The sequence below is a fragment of the Asterias rubens genome, chromosome 4, assembly GCF_902459465.1.
Source record: "Asterias rubens chromosome 4, eAstRub1.3, whole genome shotgun sequence".
Taxonomy (NCBI): Eukaryota; Metazoa; Echinodermata; class Asteroidea; order Forcipulatida; family Asteriidae; genus Asterias; species Asterias rubens.
The window spans coordinates 16,920,436-16,941,327 of NC_047065.1; the positions used below are offsets into that span (position 1 = coordinate 16,920,436).

A 20,892-nucleotide genomic window follows, 5' to 3' on the forward strand; every position below is an offset into this window, starting at 1 on the left:
TACCAACGTATGAAGTACCAGTCTATTTAATATTCACAAATTCGGATATTATTTGTGGTAGGATCTGTAATTTTGAAACTTGATTTAAAAACAACATTTATACCACCGCAGTAATTGCTTTGGTTTCAATTTGTACCCTTTAACTTAATTTATATCAATGGATCTGTAAGACTTGCATAAATGCTCATTTTACCCGAATTAAATATCATTTAAAAAGTTTAAGAACAGGTACCGAATTCCGATCCGATAAAAACTGATGTAAATATGGCGTCCGCCACGTCCTCGGTGTTTGACGCAATGGGCGTGGATAATTTGACTGATATGTCGGATATACAAGAAGCATTCGAAAAACTGTGTGTGGAAGAAGTAAGCCATTTCTTATTGTAACCATTTTGCCTGATAAAGAATACAACTCGAATGTACTTTTTCGAATAATTACAACTGCAAGTTGACGATCGCCACCACCCCTGATTCTGCTGACGCTTGCTGGTGTTGACCAACTCGCCCCGCCAGCATGCCAAGCAATGCAATGTTGTCACCAATTTAAAGTCGCCCCACCACATTCAAACTCCTCGCCCCCTCTCAAATGTCGCCAAGCTCACAAAATTGCATGTTTTTGTGTTAATGTTGGGCTCAAGTCAAACCCATTCATTCCTGCACGATCGGTAGGTCGCTCAAAACTTTTCCTGCACGATCGGTAGATCGCGCAAAACTTTTCCTGCATAATCGGTTGATCGTGCAAAGCCTTTCCTGCGCAATCGGCTGATAACGGGAAAAAATACTCGTAGCGCGATCGGTTTATCGGGCAAAGATGTTCATTGCGTGATCGACCGATTGTTGCGCAATCGACCGATTGTTGCGCGATCGACCGATTGCTGCGCGACCAATTGATCTTAATTGATCTTTCAATAGCGCAGCGGGATCGGTTGATCGCGCAGATTGACCGATCACGCCCAACATTAATACTCGTATAATACAGGAAAAGTTTCCGTATCCCTCGTATGGCGACACCACTTTTTCATTCGATATGATAGTAGGGATGTCAAAACGGGTCACGTGACACGCGTAAAAATGGCGAACTTTTTCACGTCCAGTGTCAATGTTTCATCTTCCAAAAATTATTTTAACAAAATGGAGGAGAATAAAAAAAATTTTAACAAAATGAATGTATTAAGACCACTTTGATGTAGTACTTGATTGAATTTGACACTTACTATAATTTTAGTTTTTTAGAATAGGGCAATTTAAATCCGTACTTTGCGCTGAAAACATCGCTTTTCTGCGTCCCGTCGATTTATTAACTTTTTGTTTCCGAGCGTGATGAAGTTTTTCGTTGTGGTTGTAGTCTCACGAAATATGTCCCAATATTGTCATACTTCCCCTTAAAATGAAGCTTAGATGTTTATCTTTTCATATTTAACCCGGGTCAGGGCGATAAACATGATCTTGAATTAATAAAACACCGAACAAATGTAGCGTTTGATTAAACGCAATGAAAGCCTGTCAGCCCGCGATACAGTTGCATACCGTTGGAAAGCCCCATTCGTGATCTAACGAATGACAGCAGTGTCAAAGTTCAAGAACGAGGCAGTTTCCGATGAAAGCGCAATCAACACGAGGGGTTGCTCAAGTTTTATGCACCTATCCGGTACAGAGGTTGTGTATACAGCTAGTTGTCTGGTTTCCACCTCTTATAAAGAGTAACGCATGCAGCACACGGCAAAGCTGTTTACGGGGTGACGTCATTGGGCCGAAACCAGACTATTGTATGCTGCGCAATGGTTTTGCAAAATGGAGACTACAGCGCCGCGTCCCCCGTGAGAAGGCCGGTTTATAGTCGGTCGCGCGATGGTCGCGCGACGGAAGACTTGCGCGCAATCCTAAGACTGAGGCCTAAAAACCATGTCTTTTTATGATCGCGCGTCAAGATTTCCGACGCCCGACCATCGGGCTTGAGTGTGCATTGTTGACGTTTCCAAGGTTAAGATCGGACGTGTGGAAAGTGTCGCAAGTATTGTTTACCAAAATTGAAGAATAACAGCGGGAATTTTAAATTGTTTCTAGAGAAATTTTGGTTGTTTATAGAGTGTATTCATATTATCTTCGAAAAACAAACTTTTGAGTTGATTTTTATACTCTTTCAGTGTCATTAGTGTTCAGTTTTCAGAATTCAGTTCTCATTTTTTTTTTCAATTTTACTAAACTTTAACTGAAACGTCCAGTAGAGTCAGTGCACAACCTAGCTTCTGTATAAAACAATTATCAGTCTGTAAGTTGGAGCAAATTAAACACAGTTCAGTTTTTCTTTGATTTTTAATTAACATTTACTTTTATTAATAAATAACTTTAAGTTTAACACATATTTTCTACAGTACAACAACTGCCCTTATTTTGATGAAAATTCTTGAAACAACAATTACACCTAATTTGCATATTTAAAAAAAATAACAAATTTAATTAATTAACAAATTAGTTGGTGGATATTGTTTTTGCATACATATCCTAAAGGTATCTTGCTTTCCTATTCCTGGTCCAAAAATGAAGGTGGTGACATATTTACTTTTTGAGATATTCCTTTTTGAAAACGTGAGTTTATTATAGAACGGGATTCAAATAACCACCAATTATGCATAATTTGCATATTTAAGAAACAAAACAATAAACAGCATAATGTTTTTTTTTGTTTTTTTGTTAAATTATCTGAAATGAATCTCACTTTCCTATTCCTGCTCCAAAAATGAAGGTAGTCAGACATTTACTTTTTGAGATATTCCCTTTTGAAAACACAAGTTTATTCATTGTTTATTTATAAAACCGGGATCAAATTACCCGCAATTAGGCATAATTTGCATATTTAAAAAACAAACAATAAATAAGATAATGGATTGTTATTGTTGTTCTTTATTTTATTTTGAGGCACCTGACTTTTCTATTAGTGCTCCAAAAATGAACATTGTCAGACATTTACTTTTTGAGATATGTTCCTTTGAAAACATGGGTTTGTTCAATGTTTGTTTGTTTGTTTAAAAAGCAGTGAAAAGTCAATATTCACACCTTTCACTAATCCCTCGGGACTTTAGGTCTTTCTTTAAAACTTGTTAATTTAAATTCCTAGCAATCAAATTGTTTTATTTCTTCTATTCTCATAAAACTTTTTGCAAGGAAGTAATATATTTAGGTTTTGTGCGACTTGAAACCTTAGTTTGTTAATTAGGACCCTGATAACATTGTTATTTGTTTGTTTATTGTTTACGTTAGTTGCTATTAGCAACGGCCTTGTTGAACTTGACCTGTAAATTAATCATAACTTTGGAATCCCTTGACCGATTTTCTTCAAACTACCACCTAACAACTCCTATCACTGTGTTCTTTCATTATAGCCACATTGCAAAGCAAAAAAAAAAACATTATAATTTCAACTGACATCCCTAATGATAGTACTAATTTACCTCAAGTCAATGCGATATCCCTTCTTTCTTTTTTTATGAGTGAAAAGGTGGTGGCGCCATACAGAAAGATATCCTTAACACACAAATAATATTTATAAATATAATTATCTTTCTCATTTAATTTAAGTTGTCAATTGAAATTTAATGAAGGCCAGAGGCTAAAGCATTTAGTATAATAATATTATTATTTATATTATTAATCAATCAAAATCAAACCTCGTCCTAAGACTCCTAAAAGTAAAACTAGTAAAATAATGTTAAATAACTTAAGTAAACTTTAGGATTGTTATTATTAAGTTGTAGTAACTTAAGTTTAGCATCCTCGAATGTGTGAAAAAGTTTACTTTATCGCTCTTAAGGAGGGGTGACTTTGTAGGAAGGGGCGACTTTAAATTTAGACTTGCATTCCTTTTTAAGTTTGCTCTTTGAATAAAGGGGCAGGGCAGTTTTCCTCTGACAAGGGCGCTTCCATCCATAAGGTTTATCGCAATTACCGCCCGAAAGGCACTGTGGGATGGAAAAAGGGGCTTACATTTTACAAAGCCCCCTTTTTCATCCCACAGTGCCTTCCGGTAAGTCAGCAAAATCAGTCAGGCTAGGATTGCGATAAACTTTATGAGGAAAATTTAATTTGTATTGGATAGTTGCAACGGGCACTACAGGAGTACAGCAAACAAAAGCACCGGGCACCACGGCAATTGCTGTGGTATTTGCGATAACGTAACTGTCCTCCCAACGACCGGAGGGTTACCAGACTCTGTTCACACACCGGGGTGAAATGGTCCAATACGTACAATTTTTACCCATAATCATAATGACAGACTAGTCAACAGACTTGGTAAAATATTTTGTGATGATGTTTCAATTCAAAACATAACCCTGAAGTTCTTGTTGGTTTACAGCAAGGCATGACTGATAACATTGATGGCTTGTTAGACAGGCAGACAAACCTGGAAGCAAAGATGAGCACATTACAGCGGTTGGGGTAAGAATTCAACTAAACTGTACTCTTCCAATCATATGTGATTTTTTTCTTTTAGAGGTTTTACTCACTCCAGGTTTTCCCTTAACTTTCCAGTACTAGTAGGACCAGTTAGCACTTGGCTTGTCATTTCACTCGTTGGTCAACTTTTTCACTGGTCCGTATTTCAAAATATAGGGATGTTTCTCAACAATGAATTAGCCATTGGGACCACTTTGTGAGAATTCTTACTGGTCCTTTGGCTTTTTAACTAGCTGGCATTTGGCCAGAAGACCACTGTTATGGGAGAACAGTGCATTCTGAACTGCCATAAGTTCTTGTTTTCAACTTTTTTATTTTCTAATTTGAGACTTTAATTTAGTATAAATCTATTGTTATTTTGCAGGCAAAACCTTCAGCTTGTACACAGTGACTCCAAACAGCTCGGCAGTATGATCAGTTTCACCTCAGACCTGGCTGAGAATGTGAGCAGTAAAGTCAGGGAGTTGGATGTCGCCAAAGTAAGTCGCATTTATTTTCCTTCCTATATGCTAGCAGGGCCCAATGGTTTAGAGTAGTGTTAGGAAAACCCAAACTTTCTTTGGAATTTGCTTAATTGGATTTGACTGTCACTAACAAGTTATAATTTTGTTTCCCCTACAGAATAGAGTACAGATTGCAATTCAGAGAGTGAATGATATTCTTGACCTTAAGGTAAGTTCATTGCTTTAAAGACACTGGACACCTTTGGTAAATGTCAATGTCAAAGTCTAAGCTTGGACGATATCGATTTATTTTATTCACGATATATCGCAGACAATATATCGCGATATTCGATATAATCGCGATTAATGAAATTTGACATCATCAGTCTTCAAACTCCAAGTGAAAGTTGTAGAAGAGACAGTCATAGCATAGGAGAGGTGTTTGACTCCAAACCTATGGGGTGCAAGATGTCTCAGCTAGGAAATACATCGCGATATTTAATCGATATATCGCGATATATCGCAATATTTAATCGATATATCGCGATATATCGCGATATATCGATATTTCGATTAAAACCAAATCCATCCGATATCAAAATCGTTTCCAAATTAATATCGCGATATTCGATAATATTGTGATATCGCCCAAGCTTATCAAAGACCCGTCTTCTCACTTGGTGTATCTAAAGGCATGGTTTATTTTTCATCATCACATTACAAGATATAAACAGTCCTGATATGTGTAAAGGGCAAGGCAGTTTTTCCTGAGTCAAAGGGGGCACCTCAACAAGGAAAATGTTAAAGACACTGGACACATTGGTAAATGTCAAAGACTAGCCTTTACAGTTGGTGTATCTCAACATATACATAAAATAACAAACCTGTGAAATAATAGATGTTAAATTTGCATCGGGGATAAAGAATATTAATTTTGGTTTTTACCCATACACCGATGTGTGTTAGCACTGTATACTCAGTAAAAAAAAAAAAATAAAATAAAAATTAATAAACCTGTGAAAGTTTGAGCTCAATCGGTCATCGAACTTGCGAGATAAGAATGAAAGAAAAAGCACCCTTATCACACGAAGTTGTGTGCGTTTAGATGGTTGATTTTGAGACCTCAAGTTCTAAACTTGAGGTCTTGAAATCAAGTTCGTGGGAAAATTACTTTTTTCTCGAAAAGTATGGCACTTCAGAGGGAGCCGTTTCTCGCAATGTTTTATACCATCAACCTCTCCCCATTACTCGTCACCAAAAAAGGTTTTATGCTAATAATTATTTTGAGTAATTACCAATAGTGTCCACTCACTGCCTTTAAAAATCTAGTGGAACATCTGAAAGGGTCTATGTACTTTTCCTAACAAAAACCACACAGTCCACAGATTTACATTAAACTACCACAGTTTGCTATGGTTTTGGTGTAATATCAAAACTGGTTTATGGGGTTTTACATGCTAAAATAATTTTCGTCTTTTTGAGACGAAAACTATTTTGTGACTTGTTTTACTCATTTCTCAAAAACTACACAACCTCAGTGAGTAATATTCGATGGGAAGCTTTCCTCTATTATTATCTTCAAACCCTGTAAGTTTTATATAAATCTGTGGACATTGTGAAAAAGTACCCAAATCCTTTAAGGGGCACTCTGGCAATGATCAAGGGCGTGGCTCTAAAGGCATCATTGATACCCTTTTGTAATACCTTTGTTTGCAGTGGACATGAAAAAAAATACTAATTAGGGAATAACAGTGTTCGTACCCGGTCTTCACTGCCTGGTAATGACCGGGTTGGTCTTCCTACCACCGTTAACACTTGCACACGTGACCGGGTTTTGACCAATCGGAGACTTGAAACCGTCCAAGGTATTTATTAATAAATAATAATAAGACTTGAATTGCGCACGTATCCACCCTGCTCAGTGTTCAAGGCGCAAAATTGACCAAAGTATAAAACTAGAAATTAGTTAAGCTCTCCATTTTGAAATCATTTGTTTTTGTAAACTACTTGGCTTTTGAAACAGTTCTGCACGGACGGCGTAAAAACTGCTCTTCAGGCTGAGAACTATGAGAAGGCAGCGGGGCATATTCACAGGTATCTGAGTCTGGATGAGAAGGTTCTTAAACAAGTCATAGATGATAATAAAGATGGTAAGTAAACCTGCTTCTCCATTTTAGACAGATCTTTGACTTGCCTGGTGCATGTTTCCCTTCATTACCTTAATGGTGTCGTGACCGAGTGGATAAGAGCCCCGAACTCAAGCTCTGATGCTTCTGTTTAGCAGAGTGTGGGTTCGAATCCTGGTCGTGACACTTGTGTCCCTGAGCAAGACACTTAACTACAATTGCTTCTCTCCACCTAGGGGTGGATGGGTACCTGTGAGGACAGAGATGGTTCTTGTGATTGGTTTAGCCGAGTAGCACATATATTGGGCACTGAGATGGTTTAAGGAATGATTTAAGGCCTTAATGTCGGAAGTGCTTTGAGACACCCCTCGGGTGTGAAAAGCACTATATAAAATTATTATTATTATTATTAATGATCTGGCATTTTTTTAGAGGAATATCAATTCCTACCTTCAGCTCCACTGAGTTTCTGCATTTCTATTTTTTCTTCCTTGTAGCCCTTTGCCTTGTTTTGGGCAAACTTGCAACTAAAAAAATCATAAAAAAAAAACTATTGAGCACTTGCAAACATTGTATCAAAGGGCCTTATGCCACATGTAGTACTTCTTGATTCATTGTGCCTTAAAGGAATGTAATACCTACGGTTTTAAGAGCAGTTCAATTGTTTTAAAGGCAGTGGACGCTATTGGTTACTAAAAATAATTATAGCATAAAACCTTTGCTTGGTAACGAGTATTAAACATTGTGAGAAACGGCTCCCTCTGAAGTTTTCGAGAAAGAAGTAATTTTTAACGAATTTGATTTTGAGACCTTAGAGTTAGATTTGAGGTCTCAAAATCAAATATCTGGAAGCACACAACTTAGTGTGACAAGGGTGTTTTTCTTTCATAGTTATCTCGCAACTTCGATGACTAATTGAGCTCAAATTTTCACAGGTTTGTTATTTTATGCATGTGTTGGGATACACCAAGTGAAAAGACTGGTCTTTGACAATTACTAATAGTGTCCAGTGTCTTCTACTGTTGTTTTAAAACACAATTGACCTCTTTTGCTGGTTGGTTTCAATGTCTTCAGGAGGCGGGACTGACCTCTCTATCAGCCATCTTCACGAGGCGGAGCAGAATCTCAAGGCGCTTGTTCGCAAGAAGTTTGACACGGCAATACAGAGTGCAGACAGGGGTTCAGTGGAGAGATTCTTCAAGATCTTCCCGCTCCTTGGACTCCACGAGGAAGGGCTGGAGAAATTCTCAACATATCTCAGAACACAGGTATGCATTGGTTGGTGTATGAGGCCCTTTTAGAAACCAGGGTTTTTGGATTTAGCTCCAGCTGAAGCTTCGGCTGAGACTGTGGCTCCAGCTCTGACTAAGGCTAAGGATCTGGCTAGGCTTCATTAGTTTTTTGAAAATGTTTTCACTATATCTCAGAACACAGGTATGCAGTTTGTGACTAAGTCCCTTTTAGAAACCAGGGTTTTTTGGCTTCAGGTTTCTGGCTGAGGCTCTGCCTCTGGCTCTTGCCTCAGCTAAGGCTAATTTTCTGGTCAGGGCTTCATTAGTTATTTGATAATGTTTTCAGCATATCTCAGAACACAGGAATGCATTGGTGTCTGCGGTCCTTTTAGAAACCAGGGTTTTTGGCTTCAGCTCCAGCTGAAGCTCTTGGCTGAGGCTGTGGCTCAGGCTGAGGTTGTTGCTCTGACTAAGGCTAAGGCTCTAGCTAGGCTTCATTAGTTTTTAGAGACTATTTTTAGCATTTCTCAGAACACAGGTATGCATTGGTGACTAAGTCTCTTTTAGAAACCAGGGTTTTTTGGCTTCAGGTTTCTGGCTGAGGCTCTGCCTCTGGCTCTGGCTCCGACTAAGGCTAATGCTCTGGTCATGGCTTCATTTGTTATTTGAAAATGTTTTCAGCATATCTCAGAACACAGGTATGCATTGGTGTATGAGGCCCTTTTAGAAACCAAGGTTTTTGGCTTCAGCTTCTGGCTGGGATTCTTGATCCAACTGAGATTCTGGCTCCGGCTAAGGGTCCTTCAATTATTTGCAAAATGTGCGCTTTTCAGTACAGGACTTCAAAGAGTTGACAGAGCATAAGCCGCATCCCTTGGTTTTGAAAAGGAACTAAAAGTATGTGCTCGTAAATAGTAAAAGTTTTTCTAATAATTTAACCTGAAACGAATAAAATAAAATAAAACATTTTAACCGGATCATTTCTGAAAGTCGGTATGAGATTTAAAAATCTCACACCGACTTTCAGAACTGATCCTGATAAAATGTGCAATATCTTGGGTTTTGAGTGGCAAGAGTACTCATGCCTTACCGGTCACCAAAAGTGCCAAGTTCTATGTCACAGCGCCATGATGTTTGGCATTGTTGTATTTATAGACCCTTTTTCGAAACCACGGCTTCGGCTTGAGGCTCCGTTTTCTCGTCTTAAGCCCTGAGCGCATATATGCAAAGCACGCGCAATTGACAAAACAACCGGTGGGGCCAAGCTAGCCTGAGCCAAATCCAGAGCCGAAGCCATCACTTTGAAAAGGGCAACAGTGTGCAATGGTCTATAATCCTGACTTTTTATATGATCATGTTTCAGATTGCCAACAAGGCTCAGGAGAACCTAGCCCTGGCACTGGGTAAGGACAGCACCGACCGACGGGCAAGCGTTGTGTATGCAGACACCATTACCATGCTGTTTGAAGACATCGGTAAGAGTGTAGAGATCCATCAACCCCTGGTAGAGACGTATTACGGTGAGTGATTGGAGAAGCCTTTAATGTCATGAAACTGTTTCCTAATAAATGATACTAATTGACCGACTGTTTTATTCTGACTTTAGAAACATATCAAAACATACCCGAGGGAGGATAACAACCAAGGGGAGGTTTGATAAGTGTTTTAAAGGCACTTGACACTATTGGTAACTACTCAAAATAATTGTTAGCATAAAAAACTTACTTGGTAACGAGCAATGGAGAGCTGTTGAGAGTATAAAACATTGTGAGAAATGGCTCCCTCTGAAGTAACATAGTTTTTGAGAAAGAGGTAATTTTGTACTCAAATATTAAAAGACTTCAGGCCTGAAGCCTTTATTAGACATCACACAAAGTTGTGCAACAAGAATTTTTTTTTCGTTCATTATTCTCTTGCAATTTCGATGACCAATGGAGTTAAAAAATTCACAGATTTGTGCGTATGTTGGGATACACCAAGTGAGAATACTGGTCTTTGACAACAACCAAATGCCCAGTGCCATTAACAGTGCCACAGTAAACTGAAAAACACAAGGCTTTTTATTCTTGAAGACTATATCTATTACGGAAATTACAATTTGTATGAGACCACTGAGGCAATGACGTGGGGCATGGAAACATTCATCTCCGCCGCCTCTAAGTTTTGTGGGGTTGGCCATTTAAATAATAAAAATATTATTACAAACTAAAGTTGCATGTCTGAAATATTTATTTTCTTTTAGTATTTTTTTAATGTTTAGAATCAATCTTCTAATTGTTAACTATTCCTGATTTGGTACAGAAATAAAGATTTGTTAAAAATGAAATCGACTTCTTGAATACAATTAATGTTTTTTTCTTTCTTTTTTCGATCAATTAACCACAGGTCCAGGGAGATTATTCAATTTAATGCAGTCGCTACAGCAGGAGTGCGATATTCAAGCCAAGAAAATCGTTGAGAGCTTCGTCCGTAATCGAGAATTTGATTCTCGGTCTCAACAAGTGCAGCAAAGTTTACGAGGTTACAAGTCCTCCAATCCCAACGAAAAGTATGACATTCTTGAAGTACCTTTTTACTTAGTTTTAAAGTTAGGGTCATAGATTGGTAACTACTCCAAAACAGACATGACCATAAAAACTTACTTGTTGAGTTTAGGTCAAACATCTAGAACCTGCGAGGGTAGAGGTTGATATTGTATATGAAAAAGCCTTTGGAGCTCCATGGCAGCATAGGGCTGTATACTCCCAGGCCTGATACTCATGCCCCCTGGTCATTGCCTTGGTGCCCTTGAATTTCATCATACATGTAGGTGCCCTTTACCAAGGAGAAAATGCCTTAGTGCCCCTGCCCTTTCAAAAACGAAGCAAACAGGCTTCTTTTTTTTTCTTTTCTTTTTTATGCAAGTCGCCTGACACACAAGGCCTGAAGGCCACTTCAAGGTGTGGGCTACAATTATTTTTTTCCAGAGGCCGTTGCCACCTACTCCTAGGGCTAAAACAGGGTTACCCCTTTTACATTCCATATGAATGTAGGCTTGGGTATCATCAATTGGCCGGTAGAGCATAAAGCACTACCTCCCCCTGTACTCCCCATGGAGTGGAGAAAGATTAGAGGAACATTATTGGCTGAAGGACCCAGGCACTGATGTAAAATGCATTGAGATGTTATTGTAAAATGTGCTCTATTATAAGAAAACCACTGTCCATTTTTCAATCTTCACAGGTTAGATCCACGAGACCTTGACGTCATGCTGGCTGAGTGTACATTACTGAACACCAGAACAGAATTGTACCTGAGGTTTGTCAAGAGAAGAGTGATGGTAAGTCAGTGTTAAATTCCTTCTTTTTTTCTGCTCATCTAGTTGCCCTCCTGTCATGTTCTGTTCTGGGTTTTTTTTTTTTTTTTTTTTTTTTATTGTGTGCTTTTTGCTTGAATAATTATTGTATTCGTTATTATTTTGATCGGTTCGTTGTGTTGTCGTTTAAACTTTTGCTGTGCTTTTTGATGTACTTGTATTTGTTGAGGTCAAATAAATAGTAATAATAATAATAAATTGTCCTTAGTCTCTGCTGAACCACTGCAGCAGGGCCCAGTTTCATGAAGCGCTTTTTTTTTGCTAAGCAACGAAAATAAGTCGGGCACCAGCCACAACAAGGCAACCTAAATAATTTATATTTTCTTAAAAACGCTTTTGTGTGTATGTATAGATTTAACCCGTTTATTGTTATTTTTCAATTTTCTAAGTATTGTAAACACTTTTTTTTATTCAAATAAAATACACAATTAATAATAATGAAAAAAATAAAACAATTCTTCAATTTTTACAGAGTGATATAGAAGTCTTGGATGAAGATGACGCCACGAAACAAAAACGACAAGCGGAATTGGACAGATTTCTTATGAACTGCCAACTTAGCAGACACATGCAGGAACTCATTGGCAACTATATCATGATGGAAGAATTTTTCATGCATGAAACGGTTACCAAGGTTTGTTTACATGGCTATACTTTTAGTGCTATAGTTTCTCACTGCATCCAACTAGTTCTTTATTAGAAGTCATGGAAAGAAATAGCTTTGTGGTTTTAAGATCTGTTTGAATAAAAGATCTAGATTTTGAAAAAAAAAATTCATGGCCTGGCGTTTCGACCCTTCACTCTTCTAGGTCAAAACGTCAGGCCATTAACCATTTTTTGCAGTTATACCACAGGTTGGTGTGCAGTTTGCAACAGCTAATGGTTTTAATATTTGTTTTTTGCAAGCAAATTATTTAATTGAAGATTTTGGTCCTCTTTCTAGGCGGTGAGTTTAGACAACTTGGAAACAGGTGCACATACTTCAAGCATGGTGGATGATATATTCTTTATTGTCAAGAAATGTACAAGGTATGTGCAATTGTTGAAAAATTCAGACTTGGGTTGCAATGTCAAAATTGATTAAGTTCACAAGAAAATGCCATATATCTCAAATGTTTAATTAAAAGGTTGAAAGCATTAAAACATGTTTCTTTTGCTTACTTTAAAAAACAAAAACCTTTAAAAGGGTTGAAAATCTCAGAGGTTTCCGTGAAGAAGCTTGCTGCACCATATATATATTTCATTGTACATTTATTTCAAAGTTGTCATTCAAGTACAAAATATCTTGTAACATCTTCACATTATTTGTCATAACAAAACAGACTAGAGTTATATTAAGAATTAGGTGTAATAAAGTTTGATTTTAAGATACAGCATGACAACATTTAGGTTGGGGTTGAAGCACTGCTTTTGTACCCTATCTATATACAGACAAACAGAGACAGGACACAAGACCAAACAAAAATTTAAATGACAAACAAATAAATACCCATAACAAGTTACATGAACTACAGCAATAGGTTAAAGGCACATTAGTTTGAATATTAGTGTGAGTAAAAAGATGTTTTTTTTTTACGTTTTGATGAATATACCCTTAAAGACACTGGACACTATTGGTAGTTGTCAAAGATCAGTCTTCTCACTTGGTGTATCTCAACATATGCATAGCATAACAAACCTGTGAAAATTTGAGCTCAATTGGTCATCGAAGTTGCGGATAATTTTGAAAGAAAAAAAGCCTTGTCACATGAAGTTGTGTGCTTTCACATGCTTGATTTCGAATTCTAAATCTGAGGTCTTGAAATCAAGTTCATTGAAAATTACTTCTTTCTCGAAAACTAAGTCACTTCAGATGTAGCCGTTTCTCACAATGTTTTATACCACCAATAGCTCTCTATTACTCACTACCAATTAAGGTTTTATGCTAATAATTATTTTGAGTATTTACCAATAGTGTCCACTGCCTTTAATAATTTGATTGATAGGAGAGCTATCTCTAGTGGGAGTGCAGACTGCGCCTGCGCGATGCTCAATCACACCAGCTCCCTACTAGAAGGATCCTATCGGGACGTCCTGTATAGCAAACTACGCGCTGGGTATCCATCCGGCTCCTTTGATGTCAGCCAGGCATACAGTATGCTGCAACAGGGCAGATTTGCAACGTCTACGACGGACACAAATGCTGCTAAGCTAGAATTTTTGGTGAGTCATGCTTTAATAATCACTTCCAGGTTTGTTATACTGAAATAATTATCTTGAAGAGGATGCCCCAACCCTCTGTTGTGGAGTAACCAATAAATATTTAGAAAGTTGAGGTTTAAAGGCAGTGGAACACTATTGGTAATTGTCAAATACTAGCCTTCACAGTTGGTGTATCTCAACATAAGCATAAAATAACAAACCTGTGAAAATTTGAGCTCAATCAGTCATTGAACTTGCGAGATAATAATGAGAAAAAAAAAACACCCTTGTTACGCGAAGTTGTGTGCGTTTAGATGGTTGATTTCGAGACCTCAAGTTCTAAATCTGAGGTCTCAAAATCAAATTTTTTTGAAAGTTACTTCTTTCTCGAAAACTATGGCACTTCAGAGGGAGCCCTTTCTCACAATGTCTTATACCATCAACCTCTCCCCATTACTCTTCACCAAGAAAGGTTTTATGCTAATAATTATTTTTGAGTATTTACCAATAGTGTCTTAACCACTCACTGCTTGGTTTGTTTGCAGACAACATTAAATAACATTGAAGTAAGTATCGAGTACACACAGTCACTCAGGAAGAGTCTCGCCAGTGAGTGTGCCTCGAGGAGCCAACACATAACAGACAAAGAGCAAGAGAAACTAGAAAGCTGCCTGGCGGACTTGGGGAATGTCACGCACAAATTCAAGGACGTGTTAGAGGTAAGTCATGAGTTGTTTCTGGTAACTCACTATGGTGTGGCTACTTACCCCTTGCACAGTGTGTAATGCACCTAGCTGCACAAAGCGTGTCTATTATTTCCACCATTTTGGGAATTGATCCTTCGTGCACTTTTTGCTTCCCAAAATGGCGTACAGGATAGGCACATCTCGGTCTAGCACTAGGCATTGAAACTCTTACAACAGACCATCTTTTGGAAAGGGGATGAGGTTGGCCCAGGCCTTTTCATTCCCTCCTTTCACCACTGTGGACCCTGGTTCAAATCCCACCTCAAACCCACGAGGCTTGTATGTGGATTAGCTTTAATGTTGTTTAAATGGGTTTTTTTTTAATGAAATAAACCAATAAATGAAAAAATATAATATAAATTGTTTTCTTTTCTTGGGTTTCTTCTTCTTTGTTTTCTTCGGTTGTTTGCTTGTAGTTGTGCTTGTCCCTTGTCTTTGATCGGTTTTGATGTATGAACAAGGGTCCCCTGATTGTGTGGGGTTTTCCCAGTTGGGTTTTCCTCCCATAACTAAAACAGAATATTTCTTCTGTTGTCCTTTTCGTCCTGTTATTGGCAGTAATTGGGCTGTTGAATGAACCAAATTAACTTTTGTGTAAAAAAAAGTAACATAAAGTGTGGGTAGGTAAAGCTGTTTCTCCCCTGCTTTATTCACTTATGTTTGGTCTTAAATTTTGATCAAGGTTGCATTTAAAGAAACTGGACACCTTTGGTATTTGTCAAAGACCAGTCTTCTCACTTGTTGTATCTTAACATATGCAGAAAATTAAAAAAAAATTGAACTCAATTGGTCGTCGAAGTTGCGAGATAACAATGGAAGAAAAAACACCCTTGTCACACGAAGTTGTGTGCTTTCAGATGCTTGATTTTGGGACCTCAAAATCTAATTCTGAGGTCTTGAAATCAAATTCAAATATTTTAGTGGAAAGGTACTTTTTCTCAAAAACTACGTTACTTCAGAGCAAGCTGTTTCTCACAATGTTTTTTACTATCAACAGCTCCCCATTACTTGTTACCAAGTAAGGTTTTGTGCTAATAATTAGTTTGAGTAATTACCAATAGTGTCCACTGCCTTTTAAGGGTCTTAAAAAGTATTCAAGTTGTCTTTTTGAAGTGTGCAGATACCCTAGCTGAGATTTTATCCAATCCATTTGTCTTATTATCCCTTTCAGTACGGCCTGAGCCAGCTCAGCACTAGCGCCATCAAGCCTCGCCTCAAACCCTGGGTCGACACCTTCCTGTCCACCAGTCATAACATCTCAGAGGAGGAGTTCTCAAACTTTGAGGCCAACGACCCCTTCATTCAGGCATTCATGATGAACCTAGAACAACTCCTGAATGAATTCAAGGTTTGTGACAGATTTTGCAAAAGCTGTGTATCTCGACCGAAAATGCTCCATGAGCGTACTTGCTTTTTGTGTACTTCCAGGCTATTTTAAGTGAGAAACAATCCTCAAAAAATTATTCTCTTTAAATGCTGTGACTTTTTTTCATTTTTTTCATATGAATGTTATAACGATTTATTGTATGATTGTGTGAAATGATGACAAATAAACCATTATCCCCTGGGATAAACAAATTATAATACTGTTTTGACAATTTTAAAAAGGCAAGATATTTTTCCTACTTTAGTCTGTTTTCTCTTCGATTAAATAGCCTGAAATGTATATTATTGTATTATGTAGGTCAGTCCTTAGACTCAATAAAACATTTCTGCTTTTTTACAAGGACCCAATATCATGCCTGTTTAAACTTACACATAATATAAGTGTTATTTCAGGAGTGTTTGCACTTACACAAAACAATAATAATAAGTTGTATGAATTATTTGTGCCCTGTTTTTAGGAGTTGCTGACATCGGCTAACAACGATGCCCTTATAGGGTTACTTACATCGGAAGTAGCGACCCAAATGGAGAAAGCTGTCCTCAAATCAGTTTTCAATAGAGTAAGTGACTCTAAATAAACGTAACAGTCAGTCTTTTGCGTTGGGGAAGAGAACAATAGACCTAAATACTCTTGCTTTGCTGAGATGTAGAACACAAGGGAAACTGACGTGGGAAACTTTAAACAAATTTGGTTGGGACCTCTGGATTAGCATGCCGGTGTCCCAGGGAAATCGGTCTGCCGGAGAATCTGTCCCACAATGGAAAGTCAATGTGGGCTGAAGGAGGATGGATCAAAAGAGGGGGCTATCAGATGTAGTTTGTACACAGTTTGCAGTATAGGGAGACACAATCTCCAATGGGGGGAGGAGTATAGAATCTCCTGCCACACTGGCGCTCTACCAACTGAACTATCTAGCCTTAGGGTTGGCAATCTCCTTATGTTTTCAAAATCTTTGTCTGGTAATTCGTTTAGTAACTTTTATTTTTTGATTAACAGTTGTACATGCATATGTATACATGAAACAAAATATTTATAAAGCGCCTTTACATCAAGATCAAAGCGCTGAAAAGAGCAAAACCAATGGAGCTATAACTACAACATATTTAATTTGATACAAATGAGTTTTTAGAGATTTTTTGAACAATGTCAAAGAGTTACAATTTCTGATGCGTACTTGGAGATTGTTCCATATTTGGGGAGCAACAAGGGGAGAAAGTCTGGTTGTGAGCAGGGGAGAGGGTTCTGAAGGTTGAGTGGTCAGTAAGGCGTGTGGTGTCCGAAGCTGAATGCAAGCTTGTTGTAGAGCCCTGTATATTCTGATTGCCTATATTTTTGCTCTCTCTCTGTAGCTTGGAGGTCTACAGTATGACAAGGAGTTGCGGTCGCTGGTTGGGTACCTCACATCTGTCACTCAGTGGACCATCCGAGACAAGTTTGCAAGACTCACCCAAATGGCTACCATTTTAAACCTTGAGCGAGTGAGTAGTTTGTATGACGCTGTAATTTTGGAACTGTGTACTCGCCTTGGTTTACCCAAGAAAAATTCAGCTGCCCTTATTTCCCCCGACAAAAATCTTGTCACAAGAAACTAAAATAGCAACCTAAATGCAAACAACTGCACTGCAAAAGAAATACTACATTGTACTGCTGTGGAAAAAAAAGTATGTTACATTTTAAACTTGACTGGGTTTTTTTTCTTGGAGATTGCCGGGAACTGGCTGCTGGTAAATTGCCATGCGTGACACGGCTTATTATAAAAAGAAAAAAAGATAGTTGGATACAAATAAATCGTCATGAGTAAACACAAATCCAGAAACATGTTTGGAACACTCACCTTGATTTCATTTCGATCATTCTTTTGATAAGTGTAAAAGATGCAAACAGATGTTTCAATTCAATTGATGTTTGTATATAATATTAAAAATATTTGATTTCTGTTAACACAGGTTTCTGAAATCCTAGATTATTGGGGTTCTAATTCAGGACCTTTGACCTGGAGATTGACCCCTGCAGAGGTCAGACAAGTACTCTCACTAAGGTATGTACTAAGAATAGACATTTGATGTAAGCAGGCTTATCAGATAAATCTCCATTGTTCATGTACTTCTTGGCTTGCCCGCATTTACAACATTAATGGATTTACCTGGTATGTCTCCAGCCACCTAGTATTTAATAATAGTGGCTTCTTAGTTAGCGCTCAGGTCCATCCTGCAGTGAGGCTCATGGCGCTTCAATATTATTACCCCTGGTCACTGGGCCCTAAATCATTCCTTAAACCATCTCAGCTCCCTGCCAAACATGTAGCGCACTAAGCTAATCAATCACAAGAACCATCTCTGCCCTCACAGGTACCCATTTACCCCTGGGTGGAGAGAAGCAATTATAGTTAAGTGTCTTGCTCAGGGACACAAGTGTCACGACCGGGATTCGAACCCACACTCCGATGAACAGAATCACCAGAGCTTGAATTGAGTGATTTTATTCGCTCGGCCACGACACCCCATTGCGAAAGTCTCCCATTCCTTTTTTTGGGGGTAAATGGACCATCCATCACACAGAAAGAAGTTTAGAATGATTTGAATACAAACACTAAAAAACGACCTTTGAGATGGGTTTTTATTAATATTTACCCTTTAAAGGCTAGGACTTTTTAGATAAGCAAACTTACCAGGTGAATGTCCATTGTTCTTTTATTACTGGGCATGCCCACATTTCCTAGAACAATGGATTTACCTGGTACGTCTGCTGCCACCTAGTGTCCCTTTAAGTCTCTTATTCCATTTTTTTGTATGGTACTTTGACCTTCCGTCACATTATGAAGAATTTAGAAAGTTGTGAATACAACACTTAAAAAACAACCTTAACAAAAGTTTTCTTGACATTTACCCTTTGGTCTGTCCATTTTGGACCACATGGACTTGGCCATATATCTCAAAAATTTGATGTGTGGAGTGGTCCTGGGATCCCCAAAAGCCTATTATACATGTATTTGGACAAACTAGGTCAAATGTCAAGAATTGGACTTGTGTTTACCAAATTCTTTTCAACCATTATAAGTAAATTATGGTGTGTGCATAATACACCATATGGACTGGCTATATATTTCGTTTTTGTTTTTTTTCCCGTTTTTTTCTGCCATTCAAAGTTGTGACATCTGAGTCTGGATCTGGATATATGTTCTCGACGCTCTAATTAGAGCGAAACAAGAAGAGAGAAGACAATGAAGAAATTTCAGTTTTAGATGTGGGAGGAGATGTATGAGAGAATTATTCCAGGGGAAAACCCATGCAGCCAAGTAGCGACTAAAAACCCAATCCACTTAGTGATAATAATAATAACCTGTTTTTATATAGCACTTTTCACACCCGGAGGACATCCCAAAGCGCTTCACATTATTACCCCTGGTCACTGGGCCTTAATTCACTCCTTAAACCATCTCAGCTCCCTGGTGGGGAGTATGCAGCCTGTGCAACATTAATATGCGCTACTCGGCTAAATCAGTCACAAGAACCGTCTCTGCCCTCACAGGTACCCATTTACCCCTGGGTGGAGAGAAGCAATTATAGTTAAGTGTCTTGCTCAGGGACACAAGTGTCACGACCGGGATTCGAACCCACACTCTGCTGAACAGAAGCATCAGAGCTTGAGTTCGGTGCTCTTATCCGCTCGGCCACGACAATCTGGTGGGATTTGAACCGGGATTCTAGAGGTGGAAGGCGAGGCAAGAAATCACTTCACTAACCTTACATTTCATACACCTACCTCGTAAAACTGTTTTCTTTGTCTGCCTTGCAGGATTGACTTTCGGACCGAAGATATCAAGAGATTAAAGCTCTGAAACAAATGTTGATGACCTTTGTCTTGAAGATTTTACAGTCACCTTTTTGCAGCATCGTCGTCACTTGAGAGAAGATGTTTCATGCAATTTTACAGAGTAAAGTAGTATTATTTGTCTTGGTGAGGTATTAATCGTGGTTTTGTTTTTATTATTTTTTTAATATACCAGTGCCTTCTGAAGTGTCAACTGTATTCAAAATTAGTCAATAACTGGTGATAAATTTGTAAAAATTGAAATTCTTTTGGTGGTCAGTTAAAGGGTCTGGATGCTTTTTGTTGGACACAAAACACAATGTTCACAGATTTACATTAAACTTACACGAAGATAATGATGGTAGAAAGTTTCTCTTAATATTTTACTTACCTAGTAGGCGCTGTAGTCTTTACACAACCAAGGCCTTTTCACACTACACAAAACCACTTCATTGGACACAAGTCTGATATGTGTAATCTGGATATAACAAAATGTTTATGTAATCGAGTACCTTTCAATAAATGTAGGCCTACAGACCAGAGAAAAAATGGAGCATGAAGCCAGGAAAAAGGGAATAATGTAGCTTTAAAGTAAAAAACATCCAGTACGAATTTGCAGTATTTTTGACCTTTTGAGGGCGTGTGCCAGCCAATTTAGGCAAAACAAGTCAAACAAACTGATTTTGTCATTTTAATTGTTATTGTTATTATTATCTATTTAGTCATCGGTACTGAAAAAAAAACCATACAGGCAGTCCAAATAAGTTAAAACTATTTGTGAAGCATGGAAATTCGCCAGTGATAGCGATTAGACCCACTAAAGCGCCCTCATGCAGCCACATATGGCCAATTCAGTTAGAATAGTGGTTTAATCCCAACGAGGCCTGGTTCTTGATAGTTTTACCGAGAGGAAGTCGATGTAAATTATAAAGAACCATGCCTCGGCGGGTTTAAACCACTAGTTGAAAACCGATTCAACACACTTTGATTCCCATTCATAATTACGTTTTCGGTCAAAAACATCACTTTTTGGTCTTAAAATTATAATTGTTAAACGATTTCTTTCAACACAACACCCCTCCAGCCATGAAATGGTAAAGCCCTCCACCGCCCTCGAGTAAACAACTCCTTATAAAGGAATGCTGTGCGCGTATCTTGTG

At 38.1% G+C, this 20,892-nt stretch overlaps 1 protein-coding gene across 2 annotated transcripts; it reads left to right on the forward strand.

Moving 5' to 3' along the window:
* The first annotated feature begins 264 nt into the window (after positions 1–264).
* On the forward strand, positions 265–20,654 carry LOC117289397 (conserved oligomeric Golgi complex subunit 4-like). 2 transcript variants are annotated; one of them, XM_033770504.1, is made up of 18 exons: positions 265–366; positions 4,352–4,434; positions 4,817–4,931; positions 5,074–5,124; positions 6,919–7,045; positions 8,096–8,289; positions 9,617–9,773; positions 10,639–10,801; positions 11,476–11,572; positions 12,081–12,242; positions 12,552–12,637; positions 13,594–13,810; positions 14,335–14,508; positions 15,707–15,883; positions 16,380–16,481; positions 17,272–17,400; positions 17,869–17,960; positions 19,718–20,654. In XM_033770504.1, the coding sequence occupies exons 1-18, from the start codon at positions 265–267 to the stop codon at positions 19,758–19,760; spliced, it is 2,271 nt and encodes a 756-aa protein (XP_033626395.1). In that variant the 3' UTR covers positions 19,761–20,654. The 2 variants fall into 2 exon arrangements, with proteins under 2 accessions (XP_033626395.1, XP_033626396.1); XM_033770505.1 differs by having other exon boundaries at positions 288–366; positions 4,335–4,434.
* The last annotated feature ends 238 nt before the right edge of the window (positions 20,655–20,892 follow it).

Coding starts and splice junctions, on each gene's coding strand:
- LOC117289397 (XM_033770504.1), top strand. CDS start 265: ATGGCGTCCGCCACGTCCTCGGTGTTTGACGCAATGGGCGTGGATAAT. Junction 9,774..10,638: donor CCTGGTAGAGACGTATTACG/GTGAGTGATTGG, acceptor AATTAACCACAG/GTCCAGGGAGATTATTCAAT. Junction 15,884..16,379: donor AACTCCTGAATGAATTCAAG/GTTTGTGACAGA, acceptor CCCTGTTTTTAG/GAGTTGCTGACATCGGCTAA.